This window comes from Delphinapterus leucas, chromosome 6 (assembly GCF_059928025.1).
Source record: "Delphinapterus leucas isolate spDelLeu-1000000601 "Yukka" chromosome 6, BTC_Dleu_Yukka2, whole genome shotgun sequence".
NCBI classification, from domain to species: Eukaryota; Metazoa; Chordata; class Mammalia; order Artiodactyla; family Monodontidae; genus Delphinapterus; species Delphinapterus leucas.
The window spans coordinates 44315873-44329630 of NC_143134.1; the positions used below are offsets into that span (position 1 = coordinate 44315873).

Sequence of the window (13758 nt, forward strand, 5' to 3'; positions counted from 1 at the left end):
GGGCTGGCGGTGGGTCTGAGCTGCCAGGAGCTGGGCACAGAACAGAAGAGGAAGGTAGGAGGTAAGGGGCGTGACCTCAAGTGCGCGTGACAATGTGGGAGGATGGTCGGGCGCCAGGGGCGGAGCTGGACTCCGAGACTTGACGAGACCGAATGACTGAGGCGTGGCCGAGCAGCCAGGGGGCGGGGCTCCAGGACGGCCTCAGCTGTTCCCAGCTAGGCAGCGCCCCGCGCCGCACCGTGGCAGCTCAACTTCGGCTAACTTGGAGGGGATCTGCAGGAGCCTCCCTTCACCCCCACTTCTGGGGTCACTTACGTGAGTGCGCCCAGCGGGAAGACCTTGGGGGGTTGCTGACGGAAAATATTTCCTGAACTTTCGCTCCTACAGATGAGTAGGTGGGGCGAGCCTGGACACCTGGGCCCCTTCTTCGGCCGCGGTTCCCAGCGGGCGACCGCCCTCTTGACCTCAGTCTGTCCTTTTCGGACATTATAGCTGCAGCGCTGGGAGTGGGTGTAGAGTATTCCAGGCTGTAGGCTCAGTCACTCTATACCCCCGGATCCGCTCGCTGGGCAGGACGGGGAGAGGGCCCGGATAGAGTTGCCTTTGGCATTTCCACCCCCCACCCTACCCCTGGGAATTGTGTTGGACAAAGGACCCAACGTGGAATGGCCTAGTTGGCTAGGCCCGACCCTCCCCCTTAGACATGGCTAGGGGCTGGAAGCCAACACTGAGGTTGACTGTCAAGTGGGGAGAGGCTTGGCTAGGGCAAACCCTACCTGCCAGCGTTAGCCTGTGGCTGGCCAGATGGTGGAGGCGGCAGATTACAGGGGTCTCTAGCGCCACCGTTAACACCAGAACCACACTTCCTCCCCCACAGCCCCTGTACCAGATGCTATTAAAATCGCCACTTCCCATCCCCAAGAAGCCTTCCTGGGGCAAGTAGCAGCACCAGCCCTTGGGAATACAGGCCTCACCATGCCCACAGCCCCCTGATGGAAGCCTGTCCCACCCTCTTGGCCACAAAGCTCCTTTTCTCTCCTGCATTCAGATAGCCAGTCAGACCATTAGCTCCCTGTCAGGGTTAAGCTGGGATTTTGGATTCAGGCAACCCTGCTACCTAAGTGACTTCAAACAAGTTCCTTTTTCTGTTTGGGCCACTGTTTCCTCATCTATAAAATGGGCACTGCAGCTGTGCCTCCTATTCAGCATTATTGTTAGGGTTGGATGCCATGGTGGCATTAGGGAGACCAACAGAGGGCCTCTGGGTTTTTGTCCTTCATCAAAGAACCTCAGAACCCTAGAAAGTAAAAATTCTCAAGACCTAAGTGTTTGAAAAGGCTTTTGAGGTCACCTTGGTGGGCTGGCCATGCCTCCAGGGGTCATGAGATAGACTGACTTAATATGAAAGTTTTGAGGATGAGCAATCTCTGTCCTACTCAGATATGGACCCTTTCTCCCTATTCCCTTAGTGCCCAGAATGGGGCCTTGGTTGTCTCGAATGAATTGAATATAAATGTACAGCAGGTCTGGCCTGGGCCACCTAAGGCCTTCTTTGGGTCCTGCTTAGCTTAAGGGCATCAGCTAAAGGCTATGCCTGCATTTTCCAGGAAGGCTTTTCCAGCCTATACCTACAGGAAGGGAAGTCCATAGTAGGTTGGGGGAATTTTGAAGGCTAAGTTGTATGGGATGAGAGGAAGGGAATAAGAGGCTGTTCTAGACCAGCTGGAACTGACCAGTTTAGGGAGTTGGGGGAGGGAGCTCAGAGAATAAGGCACTGAGATAGAACCTCACTGGGGTGGGGGGGGCATTATGGGGAGCTGTATGTTGACATCTGGGATAAAAATTCCAATCTGCACCTGGCACCTGGCATTCTTGATAATCTCTTCATGGGAGAGGTGGGGGAAGTGAGAACGCTGAGCAATTCTGGTGTCTCCTTGGAAATTGCTGGGGACTGGCATCTGGGAGGAGTCTAATTACTGTTTGCCAATCTCCCTCTCTCCTTCCCTCCAGCTGGAGCAGATGGGCAGCTGACAGGCTGGCAGTGTATGTCTGTGTATGCACGTTGCTGGTGCTATTTCTTTGCTGGACTCTGCCCTGAGGGCTGAGACAGGAAGGGTCAGTAGCCTTGAACAGCAGGTTTGGACACACACCTCCTCCCAAGTCTGTGTTTCTCTGTAGTCATATCTGAATCTTTAGCATACAGTATATAAGAGTGGATTGTGTAGTAGGGGGTGTCTGATTGCCAGAGAGCTGGTAGGTGGGGGAGAGAAGTTGGCCCAAGATGGGTGGGTGAAATTTCCTAAAGCAGGTGGCTGAGGACTGAGGTTAGGAAAGAACAGAGCTTGGTAGTCATAGGATAGGCTTGGCTGAAAATGGAATCAGAAGGACAGATGAGACCATGTTTGCCTTGAACTTCAATTTGCAAAGCTTACACTTCTGAACTTCATCATGGGGGTCATGAGCAGCTCCCTAAACTAGGGAGAGATGTAATCTGATAAGTGTTTTAGAAAGATCACTATAGTTGCTGTGAGCAGAAGGCATTGGAGGAAAACAAGTTGAAAGCAGGGAGGCCTATCAGGGAAGTGTTGCAACGATACAGGGGAGAAATGACAGTGCTCTAACTAGGGTAGGGGCAAACAGGACAGTGGGTGAGTGCTAGAGACAAAGCCAGAAGGTAGCTGGCCCACAGATGTGGTGCTGGGAGCAGAGCAGGAAGGTGGGCAGGGAAATAGACTTGGTGATCCTGATGGCTGAGAGCAGAATGGAGTTTGAGAGCAAAGAGAGGGAAATGTGAGAAGCCACCAAGCCCCCATGCTAGGCTCCTGACCCCAGTCCTAAAGTCCAAACCCAACCTCGTCCCCCCTCCAAACCAGGCCCTTGGACTGAGTCTCGCTTTGAGTATCTTCTCTAATCTCCAGATTTAATATGGCTTCTGACTCAAGATTAAATTCCATGCCTGAACTGTTCCCCTTCCTCTCTCCTCTCCCACTCCCCGCACGGGGAAGCCAGCCTCCTGCTGTGTCAAAGGTCTTAAGGAGCTGGCTTGCTTATCCCCCCTCTCCCACGATGGCCACATCTCTGGGAAACCAGGCCCTCTCCAGATTCCTCCCCTTCTCTTCAGCCTGAACTGCCCCCATGTGTGATCCAAGGAGACCTGATTAATTCTGTGATCCTGGACAGCTCCCTGACCCTGTCTGTGTTTGTTCCTCCACCAGGAAAATGGTGATGAATATTATCTGCCCCTCCCCTTCAGCGTCCTAATTTTGACAAGCAGTGGGGCCCATGAGAAAGGGTAGGTAAAATGCAGACAGAACGACCTGGTAAGCGTAAAGCCCTTACGTCCCAGTATACACTTTCCCGAAATATACACTTCTTTCTTGCGGCAGCAAATGTAAATACTATGGAATGAGAAAGCTCAGTTCCACCTCTCTCTTCCCCTTCCTGACTCAGGCAGGCCAAGTTCAGATGGGCTTGTGTCTGGTGGCCCCACTGCCTGCTCCTTCCCTAACTGGGGGCTGATGTCCCAGAATCTTCAGGAAAAGAGCCAGGCCTACCCCCGCCGCCGCCCTGGGAGCCACACAGGTCGTAAGAGCCCCGAGGCCGTCGCAGCTGCAACCATGTACACCTTCTTGCCTGACAGCTTCTCGCCTACCAAGCCCAAGCCGTCCAAAGAGCTGAAGCCGCTGCTGGGCTCCGCAGTGCTGGGGCTGCTACTGGTGTTGGCCGCGGTGGTGGCCTGGTGCTATTACACCGCCTCTCTACGCAAGGCGGAACGCCTGCGCGCTGAGCTGCTGGACCTCAACCGCGGCGGCTTCTCCATTCGCAACCAGAAGGGCGAGCAGGTCTTCCGCCTGGCCTTCCGCTCGGGCGCATTGGACCTCGATTCCTGCAGCCGCGATGGCGCCCGGCTTAGCTGCTCTCGCACAGCGGATGGGCGCCCGCTGCACTTCTTCATCCAGACTGTGCGGCCCAAGGACACGGTCATGTGCTACCGCGTGCGCTGGGAGGAGGCGGCGCCGGGGCACGCGGTGGAGCACGCCATGTTCCTGGGCGACGCGGGGGCACACTGGTACGGCGGCGCGGAGATGAAGACCCAGCACTGGCCCATCCGCCTGGACGGCCAGCAGGAGCCTCAGCCCTTCGTCACCAGCGACGTCTACTCCTCCGACGCCGCATTTGGAGGCATCCTCGAGCGCTACTGGCTGTCGTCGCGCGCGGCTGCCATCAAGGTCAACGACTCAGTGCCCTTCCACCTGGGCTGGAACAGCACGGAGCGCTCTCTGCGACTGCAGGCACGCTACCACGACACGCCCTACAAGCCGCCCGCCGGCCGCGCTGCTGCGCCCGAGCTCAGCTACCGCGTGTGCGTCGGCTCCGATGTCACTTCCATCCACAAGTACATGGTGCGGCGCTATTTCAACAAGCCATCGAGGGTGCCAGCGCCTGAGGCCTTCCGGGACCCCATCTGGTCCACGTGGGTGCTGTACGGGCGCTCGGTGGACCAGGACAAGGTGCAGCGTTTCGCTCAGCAGATCCGCCAGCACCGCTTCAACAGCAGCCATCTGGAAATCGACGACATGTACACGCCTGCCTATGGCGACTTCGACTTCGACGAGACCAAGTTTCCCAACGCCAGCGACATGTTCCGCCGCCTGCGCGACGCTGGCTTTCGCGTCACGCTCTGGGTGCACCCGTTTGTCAACTACAACTCATCGTGCTTTGGCGAAGGCGTGGAGCGCGAGCTGTTTGTGCGTGAACCCACGGGCCGGCTGCCTGCTCTCGTGCGCTGGTGGAATGGCATCGGCGCCGTGCTCGACTTCACGCGTCCGGAGGCCCGCGACTGGTTTCAGGGGCATCTGCGGCAACTGCGTTCGCGCTACGCCGTGGCCTCCTTCAAGTTCGACGCTGGAGAGGTCAGCTATTTGCCGCGGGATTTCAGCACCTACAGGCCGCTGTCTGACCCCAACATATGGAGCCGGCGCTACACAGAGATGGCGCTGCCCTTCTTCTCACTGGCCGAGGTCCGTGTGGGCTACCAGTCACAGAACATCTCGTGCTTCTTCCGCCTGGTGGACCGCGACTCGGTGTGGGGCTACGACCTGGGGCTGCGCTCGCTCATCCCCGCCGTGCTCACTGTCAGCATGCTGGGCTACCCGTTCATCCTGCCCGATATGGTGGGTGGCAATGCTGTGTCTGAGCGCACAGTGAGAGGCGGCGATGTGCCTGAGCGCGAGCTCTACGTGCGCTGGCTGGAAGTGGCCGCCTTCATGCCAGCTATGCAGTTCTCCGTTCCACCCTGGCGGTACGACGCCGAAGTGGTGGCCATCGCGCACAAGTTCACTGCACTGAGGGCCTCCCTCGTGGCGCCGCTGTTGCTTGAGCTGGCTGGTGAGGTCACTGACACGGGAGACCCCATCGTGCGCCCCCTCTGGTGGATCGCGCCCGGCGACGAGACGGCGCACCGCATCGACTCACAGTTCCTTATCGGAGACACGCTGCTTGTGGCGCCGGTACTGGAGCCAGGCAAGCAGGAGCGGGACGTCTACCTGCCCGCAGGCAAGTGGCGCAGCTATAAGGGTGAGCTTTTCGACAAGACGCCAGTGCTACTCACGGATTACCCCGTTGACCTGGACGAGGTCGCCTACTTCATCTGGGCATCCTGACCCAGCCCAGGACCCAGAAACCCCACAGCCCTAACCCCAGTCTTCATGTAGGCCTCTAACCCTGCATTGCAGCCACACCGGGTATCCCCAGGAAGTCCCCACCTCTGTACCACCCACTAAGTGGGTACTGAAGTAAATGTGCTGGAGCCAGCTCCTGTAGGTCCAGGGGAGAAGATGCTAAAGCAACCTCCCACTCCAGTGCACAATCCTAACAGCCCTCTTTCTCTCCATACTCACTCCAGTCTACAGAAACCTCTTCCCTGGGCTGGGGGCAAGAGAGCACAGAGGAAAAAGGTCAGCTGTCTTACTGTTAAACACGGTTGGGTTTTAAAAGCACAGAGAGAAACCTCACCCTCCATCCTGGCCTGAGTGGCCATCTTTGTCCTTCTGAGGTGGTGACTTGATCCTCTTTAAGGTCCCAAAATAGCCCCCAGCCACACTTAGAAAGGGCACATTTTCAGTGTTGGAAGCCAGGTCCTGAGTCCCCAGCACTGGCCTGACCTGTGGCTGACCTGGTCCCACCCCAGCTGGCGAGAAGAGACAGAGGTACTTGGCCAACTGACAAGGTCCCCTCCCAAAGGACAGGTGGAGTAGGCTTAGCACAGGGCCATCATCATTGTCCCTCATTTGTGAAGAGCTCCTAACACCGCACTTATGCATCTGTGTACACACATGGTTCAGCCCTGGGCCAGGGCCACTGCCTGATGGGCAAAGACTTGCAAAGCCATGCAGGCCAGACTTGATGCCTTAACTCAAGAATGTATGTGTGTGTGTGTGTGTGTGTGTGTGTGAGAGAGAGAGAGAGAAGGGGGGGCACCATATGTCCTTGGTGCAGTACCTCCGAGGCTGCTTAAGCCTGGAGGGAGAGGGCAGGGAGCAAATTTGAGGTTTTGATTGTTGATTTGGTCCCTTCCTAGGTGATGTCTCTGGGACTCGAGTAGGAAATAAACAGTCCTTTCCAGATTCCTCAGCTGCCTCACTCTGCACACGTGAGGTGTGGCTTAAAAGGGAGTGATGTTAGGGACTTCCCTGGCAGTCCAGTGGTTAGGACTCTGTGCTTCCATTGCAGGGGGCACAGGTTCGATCCCTGGTCTGGGAACCCCACAAGTGGGAGTGCAGCCAGAAATAGAAAAAAATAGGGGGAGGGAGCGATGTTCTTATTCTGGTAGTGGTGTGCTTTAGCACAAAAACTACCGCGCACATCGCCACCTACAGATATACATACAGGGTAAGGTCTTTTATTTTAGCTCTTTTCCCTTTCTAAGAAAAGCAACCTCAGCCAGAGTGAGTTTCTCCTGACTTTGCAGCTGAGTCTGGGGAAGGAGTGGCTTGCCAGATGAGGGAGGTGGGAAACAGGGCAGGGGTCAGCTTCCCTTAATGGCTTGGACAGCAGAATCAGTCCCTCACCCCCTAGAGAATGCACCTCTTTGCCCACTCCTCCACCCCCTCTATTTTCTCAGTGTGAAGAATGCTATGCTAATGAAAGTTTAGGAGCACTCACCCATGATTCTACCACTCATCTGCAAGCTGTAAGCTGCTTAACCTCACTGAGCCTCAGTGTCTTCATATGTAAAATGGTGACAATAATGCTACCTCCCAGGTTGTTAAGGGAATTATAAGCACAGATTTATATAAGGTGCCTAGCACAAGTAGGTGCTCAATAAAAGCTAATATAATGTTTTTGGGTTTTTTTTCTTGTTTAAAAATAACATGGATTTTTCCAGGCCCCAGCTCCCAGCCCAGCTGGCTTCCTCTGGGCCTGCATGTGACACCCTCTTCCCAAACCTCTGCACGTAGCACCCAGTTGAACTCTGAGTTTGTGACCCAAGGGACACTGTGATCCAGGAGAGAGGCAAGAGAAGAGACATCTGAAGTGGAATGTCAGGAGCCAGGAGTCGCCAGGAGATGGGGAGTAAATGGAATTAGCTTCCCTCTCCTTTTTGTCAAGAGCATTTACTGATCAGTATTCAGTGATGAGCCTCCCTGGGCCTTGGTGCACAGCCATGGGCTGTGTGTGGAGTGACTGTAGAAGGAGGGCACCCAGGCTGGGTCCTGGAAACTTCCCTAAATGGCTGGAGAGCATGACTCACACTTGAATGGCCCTCCACTTGCTATGCAGTCTGAAGCCAGTTGACCTAACCTCTCGAGGCTTGGTTTCTTCATCTTTAAAATAGAATTTCTAGGACTCACTGAGATGTGTCTGTAAAGTACTTATGCAAAAATTGGCAAAGAGTGTTAAATAAATGGTAACTCCTATCAACTCTTAATTCTAAACAAGGAACAAAGAAAAACTCTGCCTAAAACTGATACTGTACCCTATTGGGTAGCCTCTAGCCACATGTCGCTTCTTAAATTTAATTTTAAAATTAATTAAAATTAAACATCATTAAGAATCCAGTTCTTCAGGCACACTAGCCACATTTCAAGTGTTCAAAAGCCATGTGTGACTAGTGGCTCACATATTAGACAGTGCAGATTATAGAACACTTCCATAGTTGCATAAAGTTCTATACCCCAGGACCAAGTAGTGTGTGCTGAGATGGCATGGGGGTTGAGGTTGGGTAAAGTAATCTGGAAGGCCTAAGTCATCTGGCATGGAGGAGGAGTACCCTTTAGAAGGGCATTGATGGAATTCCCTGGAGGTCCAGTGGTTAGGACTCTGCACTTCCACTGCAGGGGGCCCGGGTTCGATCCCTGGTCGCTGGGGAACTAAGATCCCACATGCCATGCTGTGTGGCCAATTAAAAAAAAAAAAAAGATCTGAAGTGAAGTCAAATAAAATGTTAAGGGCATTGAGGGCAGGCAGCTTAGATGGAGGAGGGGACACACCATGCCCACTGAACACTCACTGTGTGCTGGGACAGGGCCAAAGGGAAGAGTGCCCTTGACTGGCCAAATCCCAGCAAACTAGCCCTTGGCTTGCAATCTGGTTTCTAATCTGGCCTCTGCCATTGACCTTGTTAATCACAAAAGCACAGATGAACAAGCTAAAACAGTGAGAGAGGAGGGCACTGGCCTGAGTCACACAGAAGATTAGTACCCAAGACTGGACTTGAACCTGGTAGTCTGTATCTAGAAGCCTGGAATCTCCTGCCCAGTCTTCACCCATCTTTCAACAGCCTGGGCCAGCCCCGGCCTATACATATCCGAGGCTGGGGAGCCACTGAAATGTGTGTCTCTGAAGCTGCCACCCAATGGGCCTGATTCTAAGCCAACAAGTGTTTCCCCTTCCCCTACTGACGACAAAAAAGAGAGGTTCAAGAAGTTGGGCAGCAGTGGCTGGAATGGTAGGAACCATGAGAAAGAGCTGGTCTTGGGATGGGGAAGGGGAGGGAAGTGGACTAGAAGCTACCTCTACCCCTGTTTGCTAGGTTGCCAGAAACTCTGCTCTCTTAGAGCCTTGTCCAACACCCCCATCTCTGCCAGCACCTCTTGTACATTCCAAATTTATCTCTCTTTTTCTGTACATCTGGGTGGGGAGGGAGGGCTGCCCCTCCTCCATGGAGCTTCCAGTAGCTTTGTCGTGGCCAGAGTTCCCCATTGGTCTTTTCTGTACCCCTGGGCTGGGGGTGGGGGCGAGGAGGCTGGTATGCTGGAACAGGGAGCTTCCTTCTCCACAGGTAATGGGGAGGGACTGAGTGGCCACTGCAGGAAATCTGGGACTGGGGCCTAACACCCCCATTCTGTGACTGTGTGTACCCTAAGAGTCTGACTCCCGTTTCCCTTTTAGCACTCTGAATCAGCTAAACCCTGGCCAAGCCCTCTCTCTCAGACCAAGATGTGAATTTTCTGGGAGGATCTTTGCTCTTGTTCCCCCGGATATGGGCAAAGTATCCCACACCCTGGCTGGCTACAGAGCAAGTAAGTCTTCTTTTGTTGGTTCCCCTCACCAAGATTTCTGGTCCCTTCACTCCTCCTCAAGTCCAAGGCCAATGTTGACCTCTCATCCCCTGGCCACTACCCCGTGTCAGATCTTACCAGTTCTAGCCTGGACCATTGCAGTGGACTCCTAAATCTTTCTACTCTTGAGCCCTTCAATTCAATCCACATAGCAGCCAAGGAAATCTTTCTGAAATTCAATCAGGTCATTTAGGAAAAAATTCAAGCTCTGATGTTCAAGACTTCTAAGATCTAAATCCTTCTCTCCCCTCCCCTAATGGGTGAGGGGGGTCAAAAGGTACAAATTTTTAGTTATAAAATGAATAAGTCAGTGGGGTGTTAAATATACAGCATGGTGGCTATAGTTAATAATACTGTAGTGCATATTTCAAAGGTAGGAGAGTGGATCTTGAATGGTCTCATTACAAGAAAATAATTTTTTTATAACTGTATATGGTGATGGCTGTTAACTGGACTTACTGTGGTGATCATTTAGCAATATATACAAATATCGAATAGGGGAGATCTAAATCCACTTCTGCTTCTGTTTTGCCCCCACACACATACTTTTGAGCATATTTTGAAAAGCATTTGAAGAAGTACTACCTTCTGTTCTGGGAACAGCTGCACAGCCCAACCCTGCAAGGGGAGGCCTGCCCAGACCCAGCCTTGAAGAAAACCACAGGGGCAACTGGGTGATTTCCTTTCCTGCCATTGTCCGACTCAGTGGGACTTCTGCTGACACCCTCCCCTCTCTGGTACACACCCCAGCTCCCAAGGAGCAACATGGCTTTTATCTTCAGGCTGGCCATTTACTTTATGATGTCCAAGGATCTTTCCAGCAGCTTGAGGGGAGGAGAGAATTTGTTTTCAATGTACTTTACCATTTTAATGGACTATAGGGGAAAAGAGAGACTGAATTTTTTTTTTTAATTGAGGGGTCAGTGACATAACATTATATTAGTTTCAGGTATACAACATAAATGATTCAATATTTGTATATATTGCTAAATGATCACCACAGTAAGTCCAGTTAACAGCCATCACCATACACAGTTAAAAAACAAATTTTTTTCTTGTAATGAGACGGTTCAAGACCCACTCTCCTACCTTTGAAATATGCACTACAGTATTATTAACTATGGTCACCATGCTGTACATTACACCCCCATGACTTATTCATTTTATAACTGAAAATTTGTACCTTTTGACGCCCCTCACCCATTAGGGGAGGGGAGGATTCTTGGCCTTATGAGACAAGCCCTAAGTCTGGCTGGGGTGGGGTCAGGGGAGTGGGGAAAAACTGAAGAGGAAGAGGCTCTGTCCCTGGGGATTCCCAGTCTGAAGAACAGGAAGAGGCTGTGCCTCTATACTCAGTATCCTAGTGCTGTTTTTTCCCTCCATAGCCCCCTTTCCCCTCCTCAGGGGGTCTTGCTGAGCACTTCCTGTTACACAATGGGGAGCTGGAGGCGGGGTAGGAGGGGAAAGGAAGTGAAGGGGGAGGGTTAGGAAGAAGGCTGAGAGCAAGCCTCACTGGAAACCTGTAGCACAACCTCCAGGGGGCAGCGGCGGGGCTGGAACGGCCCTCCTCTAGAAGGTAAGGGACCGGTTGGGCCACCGGCTGGACTGATGGGGAAGTCAGCCTCTGCTCCTCACACGTGGGGTCCCACCTGGGGTCCCACACCAGCACGAGCATTTCCATTTAAATTCTACCATTAAAACCACCCTTATACTTTCATTCCTTTGGGTCTTCAATTCAGCAAACAACTGCTTACTGTGGGGGTGTAAGGTATTGCTTTTGGGTGTCAAGAGGGCATTTTGGTTTTCCAGAGCCTCTTTCAAATGCCCCCAGGAGCTTCCCTGGTGGCGCAGTGGTTAAGAATCCGCCTGCCGATGCAGGGCACACGGGTTCGAGCCCTGGTCCGGGAAGATCCCACATGTGGCGGAGCAACAAAGCCCGTGTGCCACAACTACTGAGCCTGCGCTCTAGAGCCCGCGAGCTACAACTGCTGAGCCCACGCGCCATAGCTACTGAAGACCACGCACCTAGAGCCCGTGCTCCGCAACAAGAGAAGCCACCGCAATGAGAAGCCCGCGCACCGCAATGAAGAGTAGCCCCCGTTCGCTGCAACTAGAGAAAGCCCGTGTGCAGCAACGAAGACCCAAAGCAACCAAATATTAAAAAAAAAAAAAAATGCCCCCAGGAGGGGGCAACTTAAGACCGCCCTTGTGGGGATTAGTTCATTAGATGCTTCTTTTTTTATTTTATTTTATTTATTTATTTGTTTTATTTATTTATTTTTGGCTGCGTTGGGTCTTTGTTGCTGCACGCGGGCTCTCTCTAGTTGCGGCGAGTGGGGGCCACTCTTCGTTGCGGTGCTTCTCACTGCAGTGGCTTCTCGTTGCAGAGCACATGCTCTTGGCACACGGGCTTCAGTAGTTGTGGCGCACGGGCTCAGTAGTTGTGGCTTGTGGGTTCTAGAGCGCAGGCTCAGTAGTTGTGGCGCATGGGGTTAGTTGCTCCGCGGCATGTGGGATCTTCCCAGACCAGGGCTCGAACCTGTGTCCCCTGCATTGGCAGGCGGATTCTTAACCACTGAGCCACCAGGGAAGCCCCATTAGATGCTTCTTCACCCTGGGGTGGTGCAGGTGGTAGTGGGGAAAACATGTGGAATTCCAAGAGAAGTCTTTTTGGAGGTAGGTGGGGACAGGATGGTGTTTATAGGGTGAGTAGTTATTAGGGGAAGCTTCCAGGAGGAGATGCTCTGGAGCTTGGAGGCCCTCAGATTGAAGGGGAAATTGCAGTCTTAGCCCTATAGCCCTTGAACAAGCCCAGGTGGCCGAAAGCAAAGTGGTGATGACAACAAAACCTACTCACCTGCTACATCCTAATCTCAGTTCCACTCTCTCCCTCCCTCATCCACTGCCCATAACATGCCCCAGTCCCACCTTTCTGTCAATTCATCCTACAAAGTGAACATCTGAACGCAGTTTATGGGCTTCCCCGCCCGCCGCCCCACCTTCTCCAAAGTACCTGTGTTTTAATGGAAAACTTTGTAAGTCCCAGAAGAATGACTCCAAAGCTGTACAAGATATTCTAAGGCAGAGTCTTCCCTCTGGCACCTCATCCTCAAAGGACCTCACATATAGGCAACTGCCAGGGCCATCTACCTTCTTAAGCCTGAATATCCTCAGCTAAAAAAGTGAGCAGCAGAATCAGGTCATTTTCCAGGTCCCTCCCAACTCTGATGCATGAGGTCTTAACATTTTGAGATTCCACAGACTCCCATGTTGAGTGCACAGGGCCAGCCAGCCCTTGTTAGTCTGTGGTTTGGCACCACTGCCCAGCAGGCACTTATTAAATCAGTGGGATGTGGTCCCTGCTGGCCTGGAAGGAGAGCACTAAGCTCCAAAAACTTCCTGTAGCAGGCCTCCTAGGGGAGTGCTGCTCCGAGGGGTGAGGAACAAAACCATTCAGGTCCCTGGCAGTGCTCCAAAATCCTGTTCGCTAGTACTTCTGCCCTGTCTGCACGGAGAACCAGTGACTGAAAACATCTGGAGGCCTGATCGAAGACCTGGGTGACTTCTCTCTCCTTCCTCTGGGGGTGGCTGTTCTTGACCCTGGTAATCCAGGTTGACCTTTGCCAATGCCCCTTCCCATCCAAGCTTCTGCACTTCATTGGGCAACAACCCTCTAATGAAATCCACATGAATCCAGCTGCTAACAGCTCCTGGAAGGGCTGTAGGATCTAACACCTGCCCTGCATTCCTTGAGCCCTAGTAGCAAGGGGAAAGAGGGCTGAGACCCAGCTCTTGCGGCTCTGGATCTTACAGTTGAATTGTGGAAAAAGGGAGCAGGTGGGAAGAGAGAAATGCCAATGATGAGGGCTTGCTAAAGGCGGGGAAGGCAGCGGCAGGCGAGGAATGCACGGGGTAGTGACAGGGCTGCCGGGTGGCCCAGCTGAGCCCCCCAGGCTCAGGCCTGCCCCTTGCCAGTGGCCTCAGTCATGCTGACAACCACGCTGACCCAGGACTGGGAGTCAGGACTGGGCTGGGAGGTTGGAGTGTGTGTGTCACTGACCTGATGGCCCAGGGTTGCCTGTCCTTCCTTTCCCTGTTGTGACTGGGGATTTGTTCCAATGTTCCTTGGGTCTCGAATTACCTTAGGAAATATTTACTGAGAACCTATAACATATGTGCCTGGTGCCAGGGAATG

The 13758-nt window shown here is 53.1% G+C and overlaps 1 protein-coding gene across 1 annotated transcript; it reads left to right on the top strand.

Moving 5' to 3' along the window:
- The first annotated feature begins 3075 nt into the window (after positions 1-3075).
- Positions 3076-8908, top strand: MYORG (myogenesis regulating glycosidase). The gene has a single exon (XM_022551665.2). It carries the CDS (start codon positions 3519-3521, stop codon positions 5661-5663), a length of 2145 nt encoding a protein of 714 aa, XP_022407373.1. The 5' UTR covers positions 3076-3518; the 3' UTR covers positions 5664-8908.
- Positions 8909-13758: the final 4850 nt, after the last annotated feature.

Bases quoted from the DNA above. Each gene is read 5' to 3' on its own strand.
- MYORG (XM_022551665.2), top strand. From the start codon at position 3,519: ATGTCCCAGAATCTTCAGGAAAAGAGCCAGGCCTACCCCCGCCGCCGC.